At 47.2% G+C, this 26,608-nt stretch overlaps 3 protein-coding genes across 3 annotated transcripts; 2 read left to right on the top strand and 1 right to left on the bottom strand.

The window, feature by feature from the left end:
• Positions 1 to 887: 887 nt before the first annotated feature.
• Positions 888 to 6,939, bottom strand: LOC104325262 (cis-aconitate decarboxylase). The gene is made up of 6 exons (XM_009929830.2): positions 6,919 to 6,939; positions 6,280 to 6,334; positions 3,316 to 3,503; positions 3,044 to 3,136; positions 2,544 to 2,749; positions 888 to 1,806 (listed from the first exon to the last, which is right to left on the bottom strand). The coding sequence occupies exons 1-6, from the start codon at positions 6,937 to 6,939 to the stop codon at positions 888 to 890; spliced, it is 1,482 nt and encodes a 493-aa protein (XP_009928132.1).
• Positions 6,940 to 11,067: 4,128 nt separating this feature from the next.
• LOC138690788 (uncharacterized) lies at positions 11,068 to 15,025 on the top strand. Its single transcript, XM_069811687.1, has 4 exons — positions 11,068 to 11,434; positions 11,940 to 13,394; positions 14,229 to 14,321; positions 14,910 to 15,025. The coding sequence occupies exons 1-4, from the start codon at positions 11,278 to 11,280 to the stop codon at positions 15,023 to 15,025; spliced, it is 1,821 nt and encodes a 606-aa protein (XP_069667788.1). The 5' UTR covers positions 11,068 to 11,277.
• Positions 15,026 to 15,667: 642 nt separating this feature from the next.
• LOC138690642 (threonylcarbamoyl-AMP synthase-like) lies at positions 15,668 to 20,678 on the top strand. The gene is made up of 6 exons (XM_069810686.1): positions 15,668 to 15,771; positions 16,718 to 16,912; positions 18,155 to 18,317; positions 19,150 to 19,315; positions 19,472 to 19,566; positions 20,198 to 20,678. The coding sequence occupies exons 1-6, from the start codon at positions 15,727 to 15,729 to the stop codon at positions 20,281 to 20,283; spliced, it is 750 nt and encodes a 249-aa protein (XP_069666787.1). The 5' UTR covers positions 15,668 to 15,726; the 3' UTR covers positions 20,284 to 20,678.
• The last annotated feature ends 5,930 nt before the right edge of the window (positions 20,679 to 26,608 follow it).

Here is a 26,608-nt window from a genome sequence, read left to right as displayed (position 1 = left end):
CCCAATGTGAGTCACAGTGTGTATGTGCCCAAGTCACCATCCAGAGGTCCCCATCTCTGCACGGACTATAAAGCCCGTCTCTGGTGAGCCAGCTCTGAATGATGCCTGGGTGACCTGCACAAAGCCAGGAGGGATGATGTGGTACAGCCCTAGGATTGGCAGGGATCACCTCACAGGAGGTGTAGGAGGTGGGTATGGGACTGATGTAGGGTTCCTCACCTACCAATTGCCTTTCATTCAGAAAAGACACAGAGGTTTTAAGGGCACTTGAACCATCCCTTGCACACAGAGAAGTGACAAACTCTTCCCAAGTGCTGGAGAAATGGGAGGCTTTTACTGGAAAAGAAAAAAAAATCCCTCTCTGAGAGTTTTGCAGGCAGTGCTGTTTACAGTAACTGATAGATTTTTCATCTGGCCAGCATGACTAACTAACCATGACCCAAAAAGTGCCCAGAAGAGCACTAAGAAAAGCACACATTTTGCAGTTGAACTTCCTCTTCTTCCCAGACTCAGCAGTTAGGCATTCTGCACAGAAAAACTTTGAATGCAGCTTTAAAAAATATCTAGACACAGTTCCTTCTGGGGAACCAGCTTCCAAATGATACCCCAGGATTCTCATAGATTCCCATGGGATTTTTTTTGTATTTGTGGTGGCCTTTCAGCTACTCAGACAGCACCAATCATGAGTTGAAATTTAATCTGTGTACTAATTACTGACACAGACACACCTCCTGCCTCATGGGCTCCTTTGGTATTAAAGCACCTGTTTTGACTTCAAGGGGTGGGAACTTTCCTGTTATTGGAAATCAATAGTAAAGCACCAATGAAGAAAGGAATCAGAGTTTCACCAGGGCACGTCCCTTATCAAAAACCCACTTGCTGTTCCCTCAGAGGCTGCAGGCCAGCTGGGAACTATCTGACAGATTCTCCAGGTTGTCCACCATAGTGATGATGGCTTCTATTTTTTCTTCTGGAAGCACATGAGAGGCATTGGATCGAAACTTCTTCAGGAGCGATTCTTTGCTCAGAGGCTTCCTCCAGTGCCCATAGAAAGTGTCACATTTGCCCGTCAGGACATCCCCGCTGTGCAGGAGCAGTGCCACCTCTCCGTACATCTTGTCAAAGTTGGCCACATTATCTTCGGGGTGCTCCACCACCACTTTGTCCAGTAGCTCCCTCACCTCCTGCCGGTGGATGCTGCTCTCCGTGAAGGAGCTGAGGCCCACTTCACCATCCAACAGGGCAGTACAGGCATTGAATTGGAAGGAGTGTCTAGCCTGGTGTTCAGAGCTGGGGAAAGGCCGATTGATGTACTTCGACACCGGGATCTTCAGCACAATGGTGCGGATCAAAGAGGGAGAGAAGGACCCTGCGTAGTTGATGAAGAGGTTCCGGACAGACAAGGCAGCATCCACCACCCAGTGCATCCCCAGGTGGGCTGGGAATCGCTTGAAAGCAATATCCTGCTTCTCCAAGAGGAATTCATGATGGTCACTTGGTGTGGACAGTGGTTTGGGTTGATAGACACTGTAGAAAGCACTGAATCCAGAGCAACCAGGGATATCATCCAGAATTAAGGGGTTAGCCTCCATTCCTCGGGCGGCCAGCAGTGCTGCTTCAAAGCCCAGGCGGGTAGCGTTTCCGATATGCAATGGTTTGGCTTGGGTGGCAGCGTTTGCCATGGGTGCCCCTGCAAGCGATGCGGCAATGCCCAGAGCGTGCCCGCACTGGGCCGTGCTGAGAGACAGCAGTTTTGCGGTGGCTGCAGCACTGCCCATGGTACCAACCACCGAGGGAGGGTGGAACCTAAAGGGGAAATTGCAGATGTGAGCATCCCTGCCTGCTTGGCGCAGGGAGAACCCAAGCACCTCACCTACCAGGCCTGCCTATGCAACTGGAAATGAACTGCCAAGTCAGCCAGTGGAAATCCTTCACGGCTCTGGTGCAGGTGGGATTCACCTAACTCAAAATTTAGCCATCCGGAAACTACGCATCTACTTGAAACCTCATTGGAGACAAGAGGGTGAGCTCAGCATCTCCAGAAAGCAAATAGGAGGTGGCATGGCTTGTGTCCATACAGCCAAACTTCCCCCTGCCCAGACAAATAAGGTGGTCTCATGCAACGTGCCCAAGAGTAACAGTTCCTGGTCGATGCTATTCCTTGGACCACACCAGGGCACTGCCTGGTGAATGGCAGTTGGCACAGGCAGAAATTGTGCCAAGGACTGTGCCCACAATTAAGCTGTCTGCATGGCTGTGGGCCACTGCCTGTCCTGTGCTCTTGCCCTGGTTAGTTTAGATGATGACACTGCAGACTCAGTGGTAGTCCTCTTGGTGGTTATTTTTGAGGCAAGATCACTGGAGGTCACCAAATGAATATGTGGTGCCTCATCAGCTCTGGCAGAACTGGCATTTTGCTCTCAGTAGGGGTTTACCCTGATCCTGAGTTCAGCCAGACTTAAACAAACATTTTGAAACCCTGAGCAGGCCTGTCAACAGACTCACCAACCCTCTTCCTACTCGGGGAAGAAAAGGAGATTTACCTTTTTGGAATGTCGTGAGCCTCAGTGGAGAAATGCATGAGCCTTCCTTGCACTTCCAGGCCCACATTAAATGCCAGCAGGAAATCCATGCCATTGGGTTTGGTGCTTGGAGGTAGCATCTGGGAAGCTGCTAGAAGAGCTGGCAGAACAGCCCCCGATGGGTGAGTAGCAGGGTGCCAGGTGTCGTCAAAGTCCATGGAATGAGTCTGCCAGAGAAATGGAGATAAGGACATGCTGGTGTGGGGGGCTGGAAGCTGAGGGAGCTAGGGGTCCTTGCTGATATTGCTGAGCCTACGTCTGTAACAACATTCACCCAGTCACCTGGTGGTCCCCACGGTGGCTGTTTGGTCCCTCTAAAAGCAGTGTGCAAGACTGGAGAGGAGCCCATGACTTCTTGTCCCCCATTACCCCTCCCAGTCACCAGTTTGCTTTCTGTAATACTAGCTAGTGTCTTTGAAGGCACCACAAAGCAGAGCTTCTCCTGGAGGAGCCTGCCTTACCGCAACTCCATTGGTGAACGCAGCCAGCGTGGGGGAGAGCTTTACGCCTGGCTTGCCATAGACAGAGCTCACAGCGACTGAAGAGTACAGCTCCTGTGAAAGGGAAGGACATTCAGGTGAGGACCTCGAGTGAAGCAGTGATTGTGTGATGCCAGAACACCCTTCTACTGCAAGGCAGGAGTCCTACGTCAGCTTGAAATAAGGCTTTGGTTGTGGTGGTAGTGTCAAGGTGGGGACCACATAACTACAAGGTAATATGGGGCTTCTCCTACCCGGCAGTACCGCAGAGCGATATCGAACACGTGTGTCGTGCTGCCCACAAGGCCAACCCCAATGCTGTCAAGGATCATCCTCTTGCTTCTCTGACGGACAGTCTTGGACAAGTGCTCAGGTCGTACTGCATGGATGAAGGAGGCAAAGCTGCTGGTCACAGTCTCCTCTGGAGCACTCCTGGCCACCACTGCAGCACCAAGAGAGAAGGGAGGGGGTAAAGACACATGTGGGCCATGTGCTGACAGCTCACAGGTCTTCACTCTCTGGTCTCACTGAATTTATTGAAGGGCAAAGGCAGCTGGAGAGTGCAGGATCTGCCCAACACGTCCCTTGGGTCATAAGGCTGCATACAGCCCTACAGATCTGGGAGGTGACTCATGGCTTCCCTGTGCTGTCCCAGGCTGTAAGCCTCACCTCGAGAATGCCATTTGGGCCCAGAGACACCTCCTGTGGCTTCAGGCACTTGGCGGAGTCTCAGAGAGGAGCACCATGGCTCCAGGCTCCCTCTATAGACAGTGGAGAGATGCTCCTGGACCTGGGACTGGCATCTTCTCCAAGGGGAGGTGCCACTTCTCCCCCACCGCCGGCACAAGGAGCCCAAGGCAAGCAGGCTGGTGTGAATCCTGTCCCTCTCCATGGGTTTTCAAGGGTCCACAGCACGTCCTGTCTGCTACTGCCTTCACGTTCCATAAGCGCTGCTCTGTGCACCTCCCGGCGTGGCTTCAGGAAGGTTCAAGTGAAGCAGTTTCAGGGCTCAGCCACATCCCCCTACCCTGGGTTTCAAGCAACCATCTTTTGGGGAGTCAATACAAATTATGTCCCTTTATCTGGAGAAAAGGCAGAGCAGGCGCCCCGCTACATTCCCAGCAGTGCTGTGTTGGGAGTGGATCACATAAACCCCAAACTTCCTATAGTTTCCATTATTTTTTGGCAAGCGGGACTAGACCCAAAGCCTGGATTTATCCAGAAGTTTGGTCCTACAAGGCACCGAGGTGTCTTGACTTAGCCAGCAAAGCTCTTAAGCCCTATGCACTCAAAAAGATACTAGTGCTGAAAAAAAAAGTCCTTTGTGTGTTCTTTCATAGTTGAGCTCAGCATATCAGAGGATTCAGCCTATGCTTCAGAAGGGGATTAAACCAGAAGACCTCCTGAGCTTCGTGTTTGAAGGAAAGTTTTTCCTGTGTCTGAAAACACCTTTGCTGGTAGACAAGAAGCAACACATCAAACTTCCCAAGGCAAAATCGGTGCCCATATTTATGACCTGTAAGGTAGAGCTGGGCAGACAGCACAAGGTACTGGCACTTTTGGACTTGGAAGTCACCATTTCCAAATCTTTGAGGTGTTAAAATTTTGTGGAATTGGACGTCAGTGACAAATTGCTTTGTTTTGATGAATTTATAATTCATAGAATTATAATTATTATGACCCATTATAATTTAAAATATAATTTTGAGAGTGCACGTGAGAGTAGGAAAACTATAAAATTCAATATAGCTAACATTTGCATGATTGCAAATCCATATTTATATACACACATATATATGTATGTGGGGGATACACACACATATGCACACAGATAAAAGATGGCATTAATGTCCAAATGAAACTAATCACATGAAAAAGTCAAGATGAGTGAAGCAAGAAAATAAAAATACTTTGCTTCAACATCTTACAGGAAACCTCATCAAAATCAGCAGGTACATATGACACTTTATTTTTTAAACAGAAAATATCCCAATTAAAAAAAAATTACTATTCCCTAATTTCACTAGCTTGTATTCATTCTTAAATGTCATGCCTACTGACTCACAGTTTGCTTGCAAATGTATTTGGACTCACCTAGAGCCTGGGAGTCTAAAAACCACTTGTAAACACAGCTGAGAATGTCATCATTGCTGTGACTCACTGAAATAAAATTCACTCCTTGCAGTGGCTCTATGAAATATATTGATATAGGAATCTGTAACACTCAGCAGTTTGGAAACCTTCTGCTGACAAAAATCCGCGTCCTCTCTGTGTACTCTGAGAGCATCTTCAGTATAGCACAAACGAAAGCACCAACACCCTCAAGGAGAAGGAAACAGTGAAGTCAAACTAGATTGGAGAGGCTGGAGGAAAATCTGCTCGAATCACACTGCACCCATAAAATCATGATTGCTTCCTTCCTGTCATCAAATGCTCTTTGTCCCTTCAGTAGACAGTGATATTTTTTAACCCTTCAGTTAAAAGCATTTCATGACTCCAGTGGTTTTGTCCTGGTATGGCAGCTGTGCTGCAGAACTTAACAAAAAAAAAAAAAAATTCTGTCCAAGACCAAATAGATCTGCATGGATTATTATTATTTCTTGTGTTCTCAAGTGTTCATTAAGTAACTTTCGTTGCATTTATTGTACTAAAAACACATTTTAAAATAAGTTAATAGACAAACTTATAATAGACCAAGTGGCTACACCACAAAGTTCTGCTTAATTTGTCTGAGCAGAGAAGCTGTAGACTTGCAGTGCTGGAGAAGACAGCACACTGGCTATGAGACACAGAGAACGGTCCGTGAATCACTGCAAGCAATGCTAATAGCAAGATCAGATGTAATAAAGAACTAATGACAAATGGAGGAGTTAAGGATCAGAGCAATCCGATGACAGCTACAATTTAAGTATCTTACATTTATGGTCAAAGAGTAAGAATTTGGAAAGTCTGGTTCTAAATCAGTTAAAGTTTCAGGTTTAGCGCTGGACTAGCAAACAACATTTCTGCCACTTGATACTTTTCTCCTTGTTCTTTAGCAACCGAGGGCAATAACCACCACAAGACCCCCCAAGCATGGTTTGTCTTCCAAGAATTTGAGCGGTTTATCTCAGTACGCTTAGCCCAGCACTTTTTTTTTTTAAAAAGTCATGACATGATTATTTTGGGATGCTCTTTAAAAAAGGATAGGGAATGCTATTCTGCAGAGAGATACAAACCGTGAGCAGCAGTTTTGTGAACTTGCCGGGAGCTTGCCAAGAACTTCTGGGATTTCTAGAGTAAAGACAAAGAGCATTTGTCACCTAAGCTGCTTGAACTTTTTCACAGCCGTTTTACCGGTTGTGCCTCTAACATGGCATTGTAAGACACTCACAGATCAAACGAGCGGATAAAACGAACTACATATTTAAAGGAGAAAAAAAATATTTTCCAAAGCTCAGTCCAGCAGGGGTGCCAAGAATAGCCAGGGAAATAAAGCAGTACAGGAGAAGGGGCAGCACAGCATTTTCAGACCTACCATGAAATCCTCTTACGGCTGTGAGCAGAACCAGCTCAGCGTGGACACGAGGAGAAAAACCACACAGTACATCCCAACAACAGCAACCCTCCCGCCATGGCACCATACAAAACACATTTGGGACACGTAAAAGGAACAGGCATGGAAGGAACAGGTTAGTAACTATGAAAAAAAGTGTCTGTGAAAACCATCTGCTTTTGTTAGTATTGGGGCAGGTTCCCACTTAATGTCACGACAATTTTGACCAGTTGAGGAACCGCCCGGAAAACGACATTACCTCCTTAAAGTGAAAAAGGAAAGATTGGAGATGGATAGGTTTTGTACATGAAATAGTAGTTACCTGTAAGGTTAAGTAGAGCATGCTGGTGGCTGTTACCACTGCTTAATCCCCAGCTCTGCACTGCTCTATTCGAGGGATGGGAGAGGTGTCTGTCTGAAAGGTGCTTTGGTGTCAGGGTTTATATATGCTTCTGAAAGGCAATTTGCTTTTTGTTTTTTTGCAACTGAATTTCAAGTGTGATGACATCAGCCTCTGGGGACTGAGAGGGTGGGGGGAATAGATGAGGAGGGGTGGCTTTTTTCTGCTGAACAGAAGGGGAACCCCCCCCTGGTTTCAGGAAATAAAAAAAAAAGATTTAAGACAATAACTGACAAAGTTCAAGGAAATTCCTGTCTCCAAAATGCCATAGGTGCCAATGTGTGAAGCAACTGGCCCCAGGCTCCTCCTACAGAGGAGGACTATAAAACTGGTACTTACCAGGAAATGAGAGGGACAAGAGCATCCTCCCATTGAGCTGAAGTGTCACCAAACCAGGTAATCCAAGCTGCAGAGGGAGAAGCGTGGCATTGGTGTTTTTCTTTGATGCTTTTCTTGAATACATTCAGTGTTTTGTCATTTGGCTGAATCTTTTCGTAGCTCTCCTTCTTCTAAATACTCAGCTCTGCGATGTTGCCTGCCATGTGCTGCCGGTTCATTGAAATGTTAGTGCAGACATGAACGCTGTAGCTTCCAGGAGACATCAGGACCCTTCGTTCCCAAATGAATGTTTGGACTTTGGGGGAATGCCATGGCTCTTTGCTTTGTCCATTAGTGAAAACTGGGGACATTTAACATGCTGCATATTATTTGGTACAGAATAACAGCCTGGTGTGATACACCTTGCATTTAAAACCAGCCTGAATTTTCTACTAAATACTAGGCAGACCCATGATCACTGTGAATGTAGCAATGCATCTCAGGCAACTTCGTGCTGTTTTTCACCAGAGGAGAGTCAGGGTTGTGATATTTAATCCAGCTGCGTAGTCTTGTCGTGCACTGTTAACCTTGCTGCGTGCTTATCCAAAAAGAATTGCATTTCATTTTCTTAACATGTTTATCTTGAGAGACGAAGTGTTTTCTCAGAGCTATATAAACATTTGTTATCATTAATAAGGTGGGATGGAAAACTAATCGCAAAATGCCACTGGGGAATAAGTGTCTGAAAATTTAACTTTTTGGGTATCTTTATATGTGTCCCATAGCATGCTAAACCTTGCTCCAACCTCCTGTGGAGGCAAAGTCCATACACCAGCATATTCCCATTAATATTAGTCAAGGTGAGGAAGCCCAGGCAGCAGACGTCAGTGCAAAGTGGATGCACACAGTGATGTCTGCAAAGCCCGGGTATAACAGCAAGATGGAAAGGGGGTGCAGAGGGAAATTATCTTTTCTGGAGAGGGTGAAGGGAATTTACCGTGAGCGAGGTGGCAAGTAAAGGAAAAGGTTTTCAGAGGCTGCAGCCCGGCTGGCACGCTGGCCACGTGGGCATGGCTCAGAGGTCATGCTGAGGGGAGAAGAGCCACGACGGGGGGGAGGACATCCCAAGCCATTTCTGCAAACCCCAGGCTGAAGAATGTCGGGGGGGGGGACAGGAAAAGCAAAGAAGACAGAGGAGGTGGGGTGGGTGAGGGGATGGCTCTGGCTCTGCCTTCGCTGCACGAGGGATTTGTGCAAGGGAAGGCTCCCCCCGGGCTGCCCCATCCGTTCAGTAGAGCCAGCTCTCTGAAAAGCCTGGCAGTGCCCCAGGTCTCCAGGTACCTCCCCACTGTGGGGACATCTCCATCCTCGCGGTTTCCTGGACAGTGGCTGTGCTGGCTTGTACCCCATGTGGACAGAGAGCTGCTAACCCCACACGGTAGAAAGGGACTTCCCCTTTGCTCCTCTGCCTCCGCACTGCCCTGTGCTGCCTGCATAACCTCTACCCAAAAAGCTACGTTGCATCAGTCCCAGCTGAGGACGCCCAGCTTGCAGACTTCAGCGCAAAGGAAAGGTGTGGTGGGAGATCCCTCCTTGCTGCGTTGCACGGAGTGGGGAGCAGAGGTGTCACGTTATCAGTTTTCTGTAGTGCATGCAGAGGAACAGGTCCTTACAAAGTGCCAGAGGCAGCAGCTGTACGAAACGGAGAGTGGCAGCAGCAATGAGTGGTTTTTATCCTAGAGGCAAACAAGGCTTGGGCATACTTTGAACAGAAAACACCTCCAAGTGTTTCCATGCAGACCCTCGTTACTCCACATCTTGGTGCAGCCCACAGCGTTACTAGTGCTGCTACTCTTGAGAAGAACGGGAGGAGATTAATTATTTGATGTGTCCTTATGTTGCATGAAATAGAGGACGGGAGGCAATGCACAAATGCTGAAATGGTCTTCGGACAGGGACCACAAGTCTGTGTTTGCAGTGCATGGGGGAATATTGTGGGTAGGTGTGAGCGGAGCACGTCTGCAGCTGTTTCCAACCCCAAAACCCTCTCCCCCAAGGGAAGCTCCTTCATCCTCCTCCTTTTCCATATCTTGATCTAAATCCTCTCACATCCTTTCCCCGTACACCTCTGTAGCCTGATATGGCATATTCTGGTATATCTCTTCCCTCCTTCTCAGAGGTCCTATGATGGATTTCACTGCAAGCAGAGGGAACCAGCCCTATTAGTTTTTGTCTCTACATCCTTCACAAAACCAAGGTGTATATCGCAGGCTCTAAAACTGCTTGCACAGCTAGTTATGCAGTAACCACCAACAAAGTGAGCCTTGGCAAATTGAAAACCACTTCTGTGAGCCAAGCAGTCACCTGGCCAGCCCATCTTCCTCTAGAAAACCCATCTCGTCCTCCTCCAGAAACCAACTCAAAACAGGGGCTTGTTGCAGCATGCCTAGAAAGCCACTGTCTGAGCTATTTCAGAGTGAAACATCTGGAGGAACTTAATATTGTGGCCTGCCTCCAAGTATAACCATTTAAAGCAAACCACTTATTTATATCTGAATGTCATTTAAAAAAAAAAAAAAAAAAAGACAACATCATGGACTCCAGAGGAAGCTGCTCAGCTCTTCCTAAGGGTGCATCGTTTCTCAGGGCCTCCTTCAAGTTAGTAGTTTATACAGATGCTTAACGTTAAAAGAGTGTTCCTCCCGCAGAACTGTGATTTTGTGCATCTGTCTTTCCAACCCAAAAAGTCTGACCTTTTGCACAACCAAATCATTAATGAATTAATTGTCCCCCAAGGTTCACTTGAAAGTTCTTACCCTTTCCACATTTCATGAGAGTTTAAGTTGCTGAATCAGTTCAGAGTTGTTAGGAGTCAATCTATCCTTCAATCTTCATTTTTGTGAAAACTACATCCTTCAGAATAAATGGAGAGAAAGAAAACACGGGGGTTTTAGTGGAATAGAAGAGTCCAGAGGCCATTGATGTTTGCAAAACATGTATGTCTGCCCAGGAATACTGTGTGTTTAAGAGTAGACACTGGGATTTATGTTCATTAATATTCAAAAAACTCTTTCTTCTTTGGGTGGTGCTCCTTCACTCCTCCTCAATTCCCATATCAATAGTAGTGCCGCATGCTTTCCTTTCTTTCCAAAAGGCTTTTTGGAATGGCCGAGAACAGAATACATCACTTTCTCCCTTTCCAGCTCCTTTAGGTCATAAAATGTTCTAAAAATGCCAAAATAACAAGAACATTGCTGTTTTATTTTCTTCTTTGTTTCCTAACAAAAACCTCCAGAGAGAAAACTCCAGCTCATGGTACCCAGGAGTGCAGAGGAATGGAAATGTGGGGGCTGCCTGCAAATAGACGAGTTAATGGTAGAAATATGAAGGGTTTGAAAATAGACTATTTAGTCACTAAGGTTTCAAGAAAGGGATGGAGCTGGAAAATTCCATCTGGAAGGGAGACTGTGTATGTGTGCGTCGTGCCTGCCTGTTTGTCTGTAACAGTGGATAAGAAATGTCCTGGAATGGCTCAAAAATACCTTGTGGGTTTCGTCTGAATGTTTGTTCGTTTGTGTTAGGCTATTCATTCCTCTCCATCTCCAGCAGCCTGGAGAAGAGGGGGCAGGAACCATCACCACCACCTGCAGCGCTTTGGGGCACCTAAACATGTTTTTGCCAGAAATCCTCGTAGCCTAAATAGGTTGTGTGTGTTTTTTCTGGATAGGACTCTGGAAAGTAGGCACCTAAAGTTCTGCTTTGAATTGAGCCTTTGTCTGGAGCAACGAGTGGGGAGGAACGATGGAAACACCTGAGCCTGTCACCAGTTTCTCCCTCCTCGGAGCAGGGGCATGGCTCTGAAGGCTGGCTGAGCGCCCGAGCCAAAGCAGTGCTGGTCTAGACGCCGACGACGGTGAGGTTGTGGGGGCGACCGCCGACACTCTTGTTTTGTCTGGAAGGGCCATGGCGAGCGCGGCGGGTTTCGCGGCCGTCTTTTACAGCGAGCCGGCGGTGCTGGGGCTCCTCGCGAACGTGGTCAGCGCCTTCCTCCTCTGCCTGCAGAACTTCGCCGTGGTGCACACCGGCCTCGGGCCACAGGGAGCAGAGGACATCCTTGCAGGTGAGTGATGCTGCTCATGGGGGACACTGGGGCTGCTGGTCGGAGGTGAACTTTCCCTGAGAGCACCAGACAGGATGGACTCTTCGAGAGTCATCCCCGTAGGCCAATGGACAGCACTGGTGGGGAAATGTAGGGTTTTCTCCAACGGACAGGGGGTCTGTGTGCTCCCTAGGACAGCTGCTCCTCCTTCCCCAGCAAGTCTGCCAGGAATCTGGTCCAAACCCTTCATGTGCCATTCCCCTACCCTCACAGATCCAAACCGCTCCTGGACCTGCTCACCATACCGAGCATACTAAGGGGCTCAGTGGCCGCATGCCAAGGCTCAGCACAGAAATTGTCATCGAGGTGGGAAGAGAGGGGAAGACAGAGGCCAGAGGGCTGGTCACAAGAAGGCTGTGGGATCTGAGGCGGGCTGTCCCCGGAGCTTGCAGATGCAGCACTGCTTCCTGCAGCTCAAGCCTTTTCATGGCTTGCCTCCTACCTGACCTCTTCATGTGTCTCTCAGGTGTCCACCACGTCCTGATTGGAGGCTTCGTCCAGCTCCTGGCAGGATTTCTTGCCTTTCGGAAGTACGACCACCTCGGAGGCGCAGCCTTTCTCACCTTCTCCGCTCTGTGGAGTAGCTTCGGGGCTACACGCATCATTGCAGCCGCCTACCCCTCCTTGCAGAACATAACGCTGCCCTCAGGGAATGCCAGCCACCTCCTGCCCACTGGCATGGCCCACCTCTCTGCCAGCCAAAGCGCAGTGGCTGGGCTGGCGGCCTACATTTCCATTTCCTTTATCCTCTCTTTCTGCTCAGCCACAGTGAACTACATTATGCCATTCATATTTGGGGCCATCGCACTTGCCCTGGTGTTTGAAGCCGTCGCACTGTTTGGCCAGTGGGCCCTGGTAGTGTCAGGTGTCATTGAGCTTGTCATTGTCATGTGTGGGTTGTATGGAGCGGTCGCTCTCCTGTTGAAGGGCGTCACACAGCGGTACATCCTTCCAGGCTTTGGGCATCCTCTCTTCAATGTCTTGCTACTGGGGTCAGCACAGAAGAGCTCTTCCAAGGCCATTGGGGAAGAAAAGAAAAAGAATACAAAGTATGCTGAGCCAATGGCCCTGGGCAACATCTGCGATACTATCTCTCCCTTTTTATTTGCCTTTTACTTCTTTGGGTACATGAAGAACTTCTGTGTCGGAGTAGCGTGGGTATCCATCATCTCCAGCTGCCAGCTGCTGTCCAGCTTCTACAGTTATCTGAGAGGTGATGTCTACTACACTACCAAGTTTGGTGTCCACAGTCTCTACTGGCTGGTGATGTCTTGGGAAGAGTTTACACTCACCACCTTCCTTGGGCTGTCCAAGGCTCAGGAAAGCAGGCTGGGAATGTTTGGAGGGTGGTTCTTCTTGGCCATTGCCTGCATGCTCTTTCTGATGTCAACCCACAAAGATACCCTAGAGATGCTGCAAAATGCCTCATTCATCATCCTCACAACCGCCTCCATCCATCAGATCCCAATGCCAGGTGCTTACCTGTTCCTGGGGGCTGCCTGCAGCCTTTGCACTGCTCTCTCAATGTACGCCACTTTTGCCAGCCTCATCAACTCCATCGGGGAGAAGGCTTTGATTCCAGTTGGTGCCCAGGCTATGTCCAGCTCAGCTCTTCAAACCACACTGATGACCGCCAAAATCTTCTTCACAAGGTCCAAGAATTTCCCAAGCGGCACCAGAGCTGAAGTGCCAGATGCCTTGTTCTATATCTGCAATGGCCTGGCTGCAGCCTCTGCCATCCAGGGTACTTTCAGTGACCCCAGCAGACAGCAACTCTCCATACCCTCTGTGCTCATCCCAGGAGCCATAATGCAGCTGTATGTCTGCAGGATCCAGGTTCAAGGAGGGAGAAGGTTTGGTTGCATTCTTCCATTCTGCTATGCTGCCTTCTGGGGAGCGTGGACCTGGCTTCGGTTTGCAGGTAAGGTCAGGATTACTATTTCGCTTACCCAAAAAAAAGGGATGTTTTTAGGAAATTTCAGATTGCTTTTTCCAACATAATTCCTTCTCCCAGGAGAATCAATGACACCAGGTTTACCAGTGTTCCTCCTTGTAAAAAGATAGTGGCCAAACACCCCAGCTTATACTCATGTAATTGATTGCCACTGCTGCAGTCACTTGGTACTCTCACAGGTACAAGAGCCTAAGTTGTGTCTTCAACTCCAACTGAGGTCAAGATTTCCCTGCTAATCTATTGTGAGACAGCACTCAGACTGTCTCTGGGCTGTTATATCAGAATAACAGTTCAGGACATGCTTTTATAGGCAGTGGAAGACTCCAGGTTTTGGATTTTTCCTTCAGAAGCCCAGAGCAATTAATCTTAGTTGATCATAGCCATGAAAGAAGATCTCAGAATGATGAGTCCAGGCTTCAAAAAGCCTTATTTAGCACCAGGCGGGCAGCATGTTCATACAGCCTCCATGCCAGGTCCTATTAGAATGAGAACCCTTGGCGAAAGTTAAAGCTATTGCTTAAGAGGTATGGCAAGAAGCTATTAATGTTTTCAGCCAGACCCTGTTTATTACAAGCTGGAGTAAAATCATCAGCTTTTTTGGATAACCATCACCACTTCTTCAGTTAATACCTCAAATGCTTTGCATTGCAGAAGCAACGGGTTTCGATGCAATAGATTTTCCTTCTAGTGGCCACCATCAGTTAGTTTGAGCTATAGTCATTCCAACTGCAGATATGTCATTCTTCTGTTACACTGCATTTAATGGTTTGCTCGCAACCAAATCTGCTGGTCCTATTTCAGGCCACTTGGTGAACATCAGTGCGGGGAACAGTGAAGGATTCACTGCTGGTTCTATTGCCTTTTTGGTGCTCAACGCTTTTTTAATTATTTTAGGTAAGTCTCAGTACCATATGTGATCATTTATTGAGGGGTATTTGGGGTCAGATCATTAATCGCATCTGTGGTCACTCTGTGGTGGACATGCACAAGTGAGGGAGTCCCAGCTCTCTCTGTCACTCCAGTTAAGCAAGAACTGAAATGTTTTGCCCGCAGCCAGTAACAGAAGCTGAGTTGGGCTTAGAAGAAATAGTCACAAGGGAACGGAAGAACATTTCAAAGAAAATAAAAGGTTCAAATAAGGTGAAAGTGTTAGACGGACTGGGCCACTGGCATATATCCACAGTCACCCTCCAGCCCAGCTGCTGTAAATCAGAATCTTCTTGGCTGCCTGAGAAGTGTTTTCCATGTGAGCACAGTGTACTGGCAGATTAAGGGTTTGGCAGCTTGTCTTTTGAAACCCGAGGGCTGAACAAACTATAGCCGTACCTCTCTGTTCCTCCATGAACAGGGAAGTCAGGTCATGGACTGCTCAGTTTAGTCAAATAAGATTAAGCTGATTTAGGAACTCTTCTGCTGTTTCACATACATTTTTATGGGCCATTCTCTGATGTGAGTCCTTCTTGTTTCTATTTCTTTTCACAGCTTCCTCTTTTAATGTGGTGCTTCTCTGCATGACCCTTGCAATGGAGCTCTTGACCATTTGTTTTCTGCTCTTTACGTTGGAGAACCTCCCTTTGCCATTTGAAAGTGAGTTTTAGGTGAATGTGGTCCTCAAACCTTCACCCATAAAGTGCAGTAAGTGGGTCCCTGGTTGGGGAGCAATGTTCTGCACAAGCTCAATATGGAAAAAGCAAGCAGAAGAGTGTGTCATCTTTCCCTAGAAGACTGTGTGTGTGACTGGAGGAGGAAACCTTTCCTCAGAACATCCCCAGGTCCTTGATCTTTCTGATAAACATTTAGGTGTCGCTGATACTGCTGAATCGAGACAACGTCCTGAGATTCTGTATAGTCCTACTTTCTAGTAGTTGTTCAGTGAGCTAAGATTTGGGATGGACTAAACATGCCACCGGTGTGAATGGCTGTAGTTCCTTTGAAGCTTTGGCTTTGCAGCAAGTGAGAATTTTATTTGTAATTACATAGAGTGTTTTAGCAAGATGCTTTGTAGAAGCTTTTCCACCAGGGGAAAAAAAAAAGCCATATGGCAAAAGATGCACAGGTAGGCGAGCCTGGAAATGCCTTGCATTTTTAGACCCACAAACATGTTGGACTGCAAATGGTGCATGACAGGAACGACTGAAGTAAGTTTGCAATGCTGGGAAGTCATGAGACATAGAAGAAAATAAAACTTTGTCATCACCCTTCCTGCCTTTGACTCTCTGGGGTTTTTTTTTCAGTTGTGATGCTAAGCATCTTCAGCATCATCTGTTTCTATGGAGCAACAGCATCACTTGCGAACAGCATGTTTGGGAAGGATCTCATGATGATGGGACCCCCTCTGTTCACAGTAAGAGATTTTTTGCATGATGGTGTAGCTTTGCTGGTCAGGAGGGATACCCTGGGATCTTTGGTCTTTGGTAGGGAACTCCCTAGGGGAGTTCAGATTTCCACTGAATGTCCTTCCTCTGAATCCCTTAGCACCATTTGAAATCCCAGTCACAGCATTTCTGTAGGGAGCTAGGAGCTGAAAACAAGATCTCTTCCATTAAGAATAACACATATGGAAACTCGGAGAAAGGGCAGGGAAATTTACAAAACTCCTACCTCACTCCAAAATGCCTATCTCCATGGTCCTGTGGAATTAGCCACCTCCAATCCAAGAACTGTTGACAGAATCTTTAAAGGCCATAACCTTGGGGGCAGGGAATTAGGCAGTTAAAAGTTTCCCAAAGGGGACAGTGAGAACTCCGCTGTATCTGTTAACTTTAAACTTTTTCTACTGTCTTCTATATCTGACCAAGGCAGTTCCACCTAACTGGGTTGATTGATTTGAGAGCTCTAATTCCTGCTGCAGAGAAACATTTTCATTAAATCAGCATTTCTAGCCTCAGAGACTCATGAGAAAGCACTTGAAACTTGATCTTACTCATGTTCCTCTGGATTTAAGATTCCCTAGCAATTTCCTTAGCTCATTTTGGAGAGGAGTTATTTCTCCAGGAAGCAGTCACTGTGCTGGGTGGGATTCATCTCCTGTAATTTTAGGCATCAGCAGTTCAAATGTCTGCACCCAAGCTAGTCTCTTTGACTTTATTACTGGGACAGAAGTAATCACTTCTGCCTTGTAATTCATCTCACCTACTTCAGGTGAAGTGTCCCCAGAAGGGCTGCCTCTGCCCTTTGACTATCAAAGGAGCACGGCACAGTGAGATGTGGGTGGTCTGAATCCTACCCTGTGTTTCATATGTTTGCTTATTCCCACTGTAATGGGATTTGTTGCCTCCCGATTATTCCAGGGTGAGACCTCTAAGAAGGACACCGAAGATCCTCCACCCTGCGTCTGCCCCAAGTCCCACTGTACAAGTGGCTTGAGGACCATTGCTGACTTGCTGAACAGAGGGGCCGTATGCGGGGTCCCAACGGACACCGTGTATGCTTTGGCAGCCTCCTGCAAACACCCTCAAGCCATCGAGAAGGTCTACAGAATCAAGGTGTGAACACAAGGCTGTCATCACATTACTTGGATCCTGCTTATGTCCTATAGATGAGTTATGTACAGAAGCAGAAATGGGAGCCCCTTGGTTCAAGTTGTCCTAAGAGTCAGAATTTGACCACGGATAGAGTTTATAAGCAGCCACACCAAAACGCCATGGACCTTTTTTTGAGCTGAGCAACCTGGGGTAAAGCACCCTCTGCTCTGGGCATCGGGCACTGGGAATTAGACAGCTACGTCCTGTTTTACTGGGAGGGCGGAGGGCAAAGCACAAACCCAAACTGGAACAGCCCTGACGCTTGTCACAAGTGGGTCCGAATGTGTTTTTGTCCTCTGTGTCTTACGAAGTGCTGAATCAGAATCCCAGGTCTAAATTTCCCCAGACTTCTGGAGACATTCAGTGCTGGAATCAGACCCAAAGTTTGCACCCTCAATACAACTTTTGCAGCCTGGCCCTGTCTATTCTCCATGAGGCAATTTCCTGGCTAGCCTGGAGAAATAAGCATAACAGACTATCTCAGCTGGCACTTAGTGTGAACATCAGCAACAAAGGCAGTCTTTTCTGTCCTGCTTTGGTGCCAATGCTAACCTTCCCTGTCGATGAGATAATATAAACAGAATGTAAATACATGCCCAGTTCCTTAGTCATTTGGCCCTGCTGAAACTGATGTCAGTTGAGGACTAAAATGACACTGCTTTGTGAGCTCTTTATATTTTCCCTCCATATCACTGTTCATTTTACAGCAAACTTATTTCAAAGCATCAAAGAACTGAAGACGTGGTCATGTAGATGTTGGTTTCCAGGGGGTTAGGCTCTCCTTCCATTACCCTGTTGTGAATTGGTGGGTTTGGCCTTGATTTATACCAGCATAAGTTAGAAGAAAATCAGGCCCCTGGTGTATAAGGTGTTAAAAGCATCCATAATGAGCAGAGCATTGCCATCCCTGTGTTGGTTGTGGCTAAAGCAGCGGATTTGGATGCATCCTGCCAAGATCCCAAGAGCAGACCGCTGTTCTCACTCTTATTCAATTTGCACGTGCAGATCTGAGCTGTGGCATCGATCGCAGCATGCAGTCCCCTCCTGTGCTCAGCATTTTGTGCAGAGATAACATTTTGCTTGCTTGGAGCTCCTGGTCCCTGGGAAGCACACAAACTAGACTTCCAATGGGCTTCGATCTTCTCAATGCAAACTTTCCCTCTTCATCTATTTTTTCCCTTCCTCTCTTCCTGTTTTTTGCAGGACAGGCCTCAAGAGAAGCCCATCTGCATCTTTATTTCAAACCTGGACCAGCTGCGAGCAGCTGCTCCCCCCATCAGCCCGCTGCTTTGGGAATTCATGGAAAATGTTTACCCTGGTGGCATCGGCTGCATTATCAAGAAAGGAGAGTGGCTGAAGAAGTTAGGTGAGATGAACAGGACAGCCCTTCTCTCCCTCTTTCATGTTTTCAACACAGCAGGTCTGCAGTCCACACACCCTTTTGGATGTCAATGAGGAGAGATTCTGTTCATTTTATCCTGAGAAATCATCTCTGGAGCTCTTACATGTCTTGGTAAATGTTTAGCAGAGGGTGTTAATGAGCTGGAATGACTCATGAACAGTGTGAGCCAGGGCAGTGATTTCTTTAACCCAGTCAAACTCGGAGGAAGGGAGGCTCATCAGCCTGGGAGGGTCACCTCTTTCAAACCCATAGCTGTTAGCCGGGAATGAGCAACGCCTGGGTGGAGCACCAAAGACATGAGAGGTCCTGGGGGCAGATGGGGTTCCTATGGGCAACTCTTCTCATCGCCTCTTCCTTCCTACCATATGGACAAAGTCAAAACACTGTGATTCACACTCAAACCTGGCTTCTGGGAATCAATGAAAATATTAAAGACTGAAGAAACAGTAGGAGTTATGCATGCTTGACAGGCAGACATATGTGACAGAGGGTGGGAGGGTAGGCAATGATCACAAGAAGTTAAACTCTGTGACATAGGTAGATCCTATGTCTGTGAAGGCAGCTATGCAGATCTTCAGCCATTAATCTTTTCCTTTCTCAGTTAGTCCCAAAATCTTACAGCTGCTCTTGTGGATTTCTGATCAAGACACTTTTTTGAAACTATACAGAGACTTGCAATTTTGTTTGGGGTGCGGAGCAGGGTCACTTGCAAAGAAAGGAGGAGGTCTTCCTTTGATGCCATGCCAGGTATTGTGCCAGTCTCGCCTCCACCAATATCGTCTGTCTGTCTTTCAAGGGGTCGGAGCGGGCTACAGCAGAGTGGGAACTCAAGACAGTATCATGATCAGAGTGCCTGACCTGACTGTCCTGGTGCACCTCATTGACATGACAGGACCCTTGGCAATCACATCTGCTAATCCTAGTGGAGAGGTTGACAGCACACACCATGACATGGTCATCTCGTGAGTACCCTGTTCCCTGGCATTTCTATCGCAGTGCAAACCACCAGCAAGTTTAAGCGGTGTATAGATCACGATTTGATGCCCTGCATTGAGGGTAACTTCAGCACAATGTAATATGAAGTACTGTGTAGTTTTATTGGTTTTCCTTCCCTACAGGCGTCTTGGCCATAAGCTGGAGGGTGTTCTCTGTGATGGAGAATCTGATGAGGTGGTGGCATCAACTGTGGTAAACTGCACGAAGATTGATGAAAGTGAGTGTAAGAACCACCCTTTCTATGTCAGCAATTACATTTTCCTGGGACATTTCCATTCCTTTCAATAGTATCAATCTGGCACCACAGTATGCTCCAAGAGTAACAGTTCTTGAGTGCCTGGACGTTTGCAAACATGTTGATGAAGAGGAACAAACAAAAGATGTCCTTGGAGGACCTCTGTGTTGACAGAGAACAAGGCAGTGAGGAGAAACATGGTTGTGCAAGCAAATTCTGCCTTATAAAAGCAAAAATGCTTCAAGTGGGAGGGTGGATGCTTCCGCAAGGAAGGGTGTATACTCCTTGTAGACCACCAGAATGAAGGGTTTACAGGAGCTCATCCACAATGATGTAACAGCACAAGCTGAGGTGGTGTTAGCTGGATCTGGGTTGTCATCTAAGTGGGACTCTCTAGTGGAAAACTAAACTCTTTGAACAAAGTATGGGGACAGTGTTGGTGGGTGTTTTTGCTTTCTGACAAAGTTTCTGGTCCTTGTGCTACACAACTTTATTATTTGAATGTCCTGAGCATTTGGATGGCTTTAATGGTCCAGGACGTTCCTTTATAGCCCCATCCCTTTCTTTCACCCTTTGGGGATTATCCTAACTTTCTCATTCTTCCTCCGGAAAGGTGGCATCACCATCGTGAGAGAAGGCTGCATACCAGTGGGCAAGGTGATGCAGATATTTGAAAGCGTGAAGAACAGAGCAGTCTGAGTCCACAGGAAACTTTCCCTGAGCGAAGGAACAGCGTCTGGCCTCACTAAAAGACGCGAGGCATCCCACGCCTCACTGGAGCACATGGCCTTGTGAAAGCCATACCTTCTCTAATCAAGCACTTACCTCCTTGGGAGAGAGCAGCACTTCCCCACCCAGCATCTCTCCTGGGAGCTTTCTGCGGCTATTTATTGTTTATCTCCAGTAAGTGCCTGAAACCGCCGGGAGACCTGCCCACAGAGTGCCAGCAGGATCAGGAGCTGATGCTTTATTGCAGGAATTCCCAGAGTGCCTGTATTTCTTAAATGCCTTGAACTGTGAATGTCCTGCTTGCTTGTATATCCCCTTCCACAACACTCAGATCTGTGTATTTTAAAGTGCTAAAATCCACTAAATAAATCCTCTTTTTGGAACATAAGGAAAAGGCTTTGAGTTTCATTTGATTTCCACCGAGCTATTCGTCCTCCAAAAATTGCAAGGCTCCACGGCTAAACGCTAGAGGAAGGAATAAATATTGGAAGGCGCAATTCTGCCAGAGGGCTTACGGCAAGTAACTCACCCCCTGTCCTTCTCTGGCATCTTCACAGCCATTCCTTGCTTGGCCCAGGTGAGTCCCCAGCTGGTCTCGGGGCACTCAGCTCCTCGCAACACGCAGAGGCTGATGTGGGTCCGTGGCCGAGCTGGGAGCTGCAGAGGGTCGGGTGGCCGCTGGCTGCGCTGCCTCGGGAGCCGTCCCCACGCTGGTCCCCAAGCACATGGACCTGCACTACATGGTGTGGAGGGGAGGGAGTTTTCAGCCAAGAGCGGAGAACAGCACTTTCCTCTCCCCCAAAGCAAGTAAGACCCAGCGGGGAGTCAGGGACGAGGGAAATTCACTCTTAGTAACGACAAACCTCAACCAAGGAAACAATGAGTTAGGGCCCAAAGGCAAGAGTCTGGCTTCAAAACACTGAAATATGCATTACAGATTTGGAGGTTTTCTGTAATGTTTTTTCCTGTACTGAAGGCAGTGTCCAAGTGGCAGATCTCTGCCAGTTCCCTACAGTTGTTCCTTCTCCTCCCTCCCGCTCTGGGCAGGGAGATTGCTCCCTCAGCACAGCCACAATACCACCTCCCAGCACCCAAGGGACAAGCCCCTTCCCTTCTCTTCTTCCTTATCATTGTTTTGGAGCATCTTTCTGTCTTGCTCATGGACTTTTCCCTCAAGCTACATCCTCCCTCTACACCTCTTGCTCCCTCCCTGCTCACCCGACACTGCTCCGTGACCTGAGCAGCCAAACCCGGGAGCTTTTGGGGCTGGATTCCTCCCACGCTTCATTACTAACATGTAAACAGTAAATCCAGTTTTAACCGTGCTCAGCTTGCTTTGGCGCTGGGGTTGTTGTCCATCTGATCCTCCACGAGGTGCAGCCTGCTATTTAGTTTGCACTCAGGAGTCACCATAAATAGCAGCTTTTACTCTGGCTCCCGGTGACGGATGTTGTTTCATTCAAGCGGCTCCCCAAACTCCCGATTAAAAACCCTTGGCAGCCGTTCCTCGGGTCTGAACACAGGCTCCCCTTCACCCTGCAGCCTTCTGACCCTGCCAACCCGCTTGCACCCCTCCGCTCCCCGGCTGAGGGCAGTCACTGTTCGCTCTGCTCGGGCACAGCTGGGTATTCCCAGCCTCCTGTGGTTTCCCAGCCTGTGCCAGCATCTGTGAGTGGAATTAAATCATGCTCTTCTCCCTGCACATACCTTAGGACAGCTAAACAACCTGGGCTAGTGGGAGGTGTCCCTGCCCGTGGCAGGGAGGTTGGAACTAGATGATCTTTAAGGTCCCTTCCAACCCAAACCGTTCTGTGATTTCTATGATAAGCACTAATTCAATAAAAGCATTTAGGTGCCAGCTGAGGTCCGCCACCATCCAGCAGAGGCTTAACTTTAAGCATGTGGTGAAGTCCCACAACATGGGACTTCTCTCATGTTTTAATACTTTAATACTTGAAAAAATACTTGACCTTTCCAAGCAAATGAGGTTTTTTAATATTGGCCAAAAGCTGCTGGAACAAAAAAAAAGCAGAACGTCCCTTCTTGACTTGTCACCTCTGCGATGTGGGTGCATTAGGTCGTCTCCATGTCGGTGCCACAGGATATTTCAGCTCAAGGGAAGGACGTGGAGTTCCCCATCTGCCGTGCTCAGTGCACATACCAAACGGCCCAGGATTTAGTAAATCAAGGCAAGTTTTGGCCCTGCTGTAAAAGTTACCTGTGGGGGCTGTGGGCTCCTGGGACGATGCACAGTGAGCATTTTGGTAGCAGTAGCAGCTCTCACCTTCCACTGCTGCATTCTGGCAGGTAAATCAAGACCAGGATATCTCAGCCCTTGAAGAAAGCACTTGAGAGCATCGTGGTGATTGGAAAATCAGGAGATCAAATAGAAACTATTTTGCAGCTTCAGAGCTATGAACAAATTTATAATTTACATTATAAATGGGGCAAGATAAGAAAATTACAGGAGCCTCTTGGCTTCAGACAATGGCTTCATTCCAGGGAGAACCATGAACAGTATTTCCTTTGACAACATGCAAAGAATTACCTACCGGCAGAGCACAATGAAATCAATAAAATACCTGTATGGCAGGGCAGGGTGAAAGCCAGAGATGTAAAGATGAGGACTTTTTAATGCATTAATTGAGTTTGTACAGTTTACCGAATGAGAAAGCAAAGAAATGATGTTACAGAAAAAAAACATTCACCATAGTCTGGGCTTCTTACCATGACACTCATTGTCTCGTAAGTATTCTGCTGACTTATGAGAAATTATGGGAGAGAGGTGTTTGCATCGTACCTAGTTTCCAACACCAGGTCTGGCATGATAAAAAGAAAACAGATGGTTTTATTTAACACAATAAACCTCACAATCATTTTCATTTTCCCCCAGTTTGTGCTGGGAACAAGCATGCATCCCTCTTTGCTGCAAACAAGGAAATAAATTAGATTTCTCAGTGTTGTCTTAGTGCTGCTAAACAGAGTGGAATATTTCCCTTACAAAACATATTTGGGTAAATCCCTATTATATCATCATCATGACAAAACCTTTTTTTTTTAAATGCTGTCAATTACAGTATTTTACAATAACATCATTTTTTTGCTGTTTTAGCTGAGATTTATCATGATTCTCCTCTTGACAAGCAAACCCGTTGTGCCAGAACCTCCAGTGACGTTGGTCAGAAATGCCCAATTGCACATGCAAGACCACAGAAATAGAGGAACTGTAAAACAAACTGATTGAAGACGTGTCTGGCTTGGGAACTCATGCCCAGCAGATATCCTTGACAAATGCCAAAGAAAAGTCCAGATTTTCCAAGGTGGTCACCCAAGTCTGCTCCAAGAAGGTTTAATTTAATTGTATTCCCAATAGCAACAACTCTAAATACTGAGCACTTGTGATGAGATCCTGCCCAATGCATTAACATTAGCCGTCAGATCTCCAGACACCCTTCGTGATCTTGGTCTGTACATCAGGTCAACAATTCTGCCACTTTAGCCAAATACAAGACCGAATTCATCACTGGGCTCTGAACAGTTATCATGACAACTTAACCTGGAAAATGGCTTAGTCACCAACTCCCACGTGCATGAGTAGCACCATGTCCAGACTCCACGAACATAACAGGTCTCTGTTTCCCATAAACTCAGCACAAGAAGGTTGGGAGCTGGAGCAACGTCTGTGTGGTCGTGTACAATTCTTCCCAGGGACTCAAAGCAAACTTCCCCAGGTCTGGTCCACCCCTGCCAGCATTTCTGCAGGGTTAGAGGGAAACACACACACCTCCCTTAGATCAACAACAGGAGCCTTCAATTCCTTTATTCAGGCTCTCTAAACACAGGGTCCTTTCATTAGGGCTGTTGCTAATATTTAATGCCTCTTGCTGTGTTTTCCGTTATGAGATGCTATATATTGCTGAAGGCTCATTTCCGAATGGGAACCAGCAATGAGCAACTGGGCCTTTGGTTTCTAACAGAGCTAAGGTTAAAGGATGTAAACCATGTCATATTTGTTCCTAAATCTCTCCTGTGGATGGGTTTCTCCATTTTGCCCTTGTTCTCATCCTAGTGTTTGCTCAGAAGTGAGCTGAGCTCTAATGAAATAATTTCCAAGGATGGGGCACCAGGTCTGGCAGAGAAGAACAGCCCACTTGTGTGGGCAAACAGATGGGAGAGGGAAAGAGGTGTAAAGGCAGGGACGGGAGAGGAGTTTTTAGACAAGAATTTTTAGGCAAAGAATTTAGGCAATTCTTTACTAAAAGAAACATTGGTGCAAAATGTTGTTGCAAAACTGAATGTCCGCTCACATCATCGAGGAAGTAAATTGCACTAAATGTCACTGGTGGTGAAGGGCATCACATCTCTGTTCCAGGAGAGATGCTGGAGCTTGGTGAAAGGAACATGAGGGCATGGCCATGTGGCCTTCCATGGACAGGACCATTCTGTGACCAAGAGACCAACACCTGGAGGGTGACAGCACATGTGAATGGGCCACCAAGTCTCCAATGCCTCTGCAGTGCCTCCTTGCTCAGCAAAGCAAGATTCAATCAGTTCAGCTTCCCAGAGCACTGAATTTCCATCTCCATCTCAGCACAGAAAACCAACTTGTCCACTCTCTTGGACTCTCGGCTGGTAGCTTTCACCAATCATGGTTTAAGCTGAAAATAAGAAATAGTCATTCCTAAGCCAGGACAGCAGGTCCCACGAGTTGGTTACTCCCTTCATGGAGGTGACCCATGCCCAGAGTTGGGCTGTCTGGTTTCGGTTCTGCTCTGCCCATACCCACCTCCTTCCTTCTTGTTTTTTTAAATGATTGTTTCTTTCATTTTTTCTGTCAGATGATTTTATGAGTCAGGAAAAGATATCTTCCTGGAGGCAGTGAGGTCATAACTCCATGAATTTGCATGTTATCAGTGAACACTTTAAACACAATTTCGTGTATGGTAGCACAAAAAGAACCCAACAGCCTCTGGTGTTTGTGTTGTCCTGGTTTCAGCTGCGATGTAGTTAACTGTCTTCCTAGTAGCTGGTACAGTGCTGTGTTTTGAGTTCAGTATGTGAAGAATGTTGATAACACTGATGTTTTCAGTTGTTGCTCAGTCGTGTTTAGACTATAGTCAAGGATTTTTCAGCTTCTCATGCCCAGCCAGGGCACCTGACCCAAACTGGCCAACAGTGTATTCCATACCATGTGACGTCCCATCTAGTTTAGGAACTGGGAAGGGGGGGGCAGAGATTCGCCGCTCGGGGACTGGCTGGGTGTCGGTCGGCGGGTGGTGAGCAATTGCCCTGCGCATCATTTGTACATTTCAATCCTTTTATTACTACTGTTGTCATTTTATTAGTGTTATCATTATCATTATTAGTTTCTTCTTTTCTGTTCTATTAAACCGTTCTTATCTCAACCCACGAGTTTTACTTCCTTTCCCGATTTTCTCCCCCATCCCACTGGATGGGGGGGGAGTGAGTGAGCGGCTGCGTGGTGCCTAGTTGTTGGCTGGGGTTAAACCACAACAGTTGTACACATGCATGCACCCTCCTACCCGACTCTTACCCTTCCACCAGAGATCTGGTGAGACTCACTTCCTCAACAGATGGAATGAATTGTACTGTTCTGTGCAAAGCACATCCAAAAAGTTCAAAAAGTCACCAAAATGTGTAGCATCACAGACAAAGCAACCTCAACAGATCCAACAGCTCCTGTGTAAAGCTGCTTTTCAGTTACGACCCCCCCCCCCCAAGCTGCTTTCTTTCATATCAGAGGTTTAGCTATGAAGAGACATGGACAAGGTCTTTAGCTTCCTTTGACTCACACTTTGTTGTGTCTTTGAAGAGCTAGAGCTTGGAAGTGAGATGGAGAACATAATCAACATTAATTATGTCTGTGGAAACCCCTTCTCGGCTCTTTCTGTGGCCAAGGAGAAGCATGCCTCTATCCTGTGTCCCAGTGGTCACGGTCATTGCTGCCTACTGGGTTTGGTTTCTTCTTCACGCCTGGAACTGTAGCAAGCTGCTATGTCTGCTCCTTCCTTATTCCTCCTCCACCTCTACTGCCATTTCTGCTTCCCACGAGACTCTTCTATTACCAGTTAGGACTTGGTTTATTTTGCAAGTGAACACAGCTGCTGGCAGCCGCAGGCAAGGAGGGTCTGTGATAGCCCCTGGGTCATGTAAGACCTGATAACCTGGTGTGGGAGGACACGGTCCTTAGCAAGGCTGCAGGGGAAAGGATGCCAGAGGCTGTTAGGGGACTTATGGGAGTTTTGAGGAGATAAGGTGAGCTTGGTCAGGGGCA

The sequence above is a fragment of the Haliaeetus albicilla genome, chromosome 23, assembly GCF_947461875.1.
Source record: "Haliaeetus albicilla chromosome 23, bHalAlb1.1, whole genome shotgun sequence".
In the NCBI taxonomy this organism is placed as follows: domain Eukaryota; kingdom Metazoa; phylum Chordata; class Aves; order Accipitriformes; family Accipitridae; genus Haliaeetus; species Haliaeetus albicilla.
The sequence above is the reverse complement of the archived record's forward strand: the minus strand, read 5'-3'. Positions and strand labels throughout refer to the sequence as shown.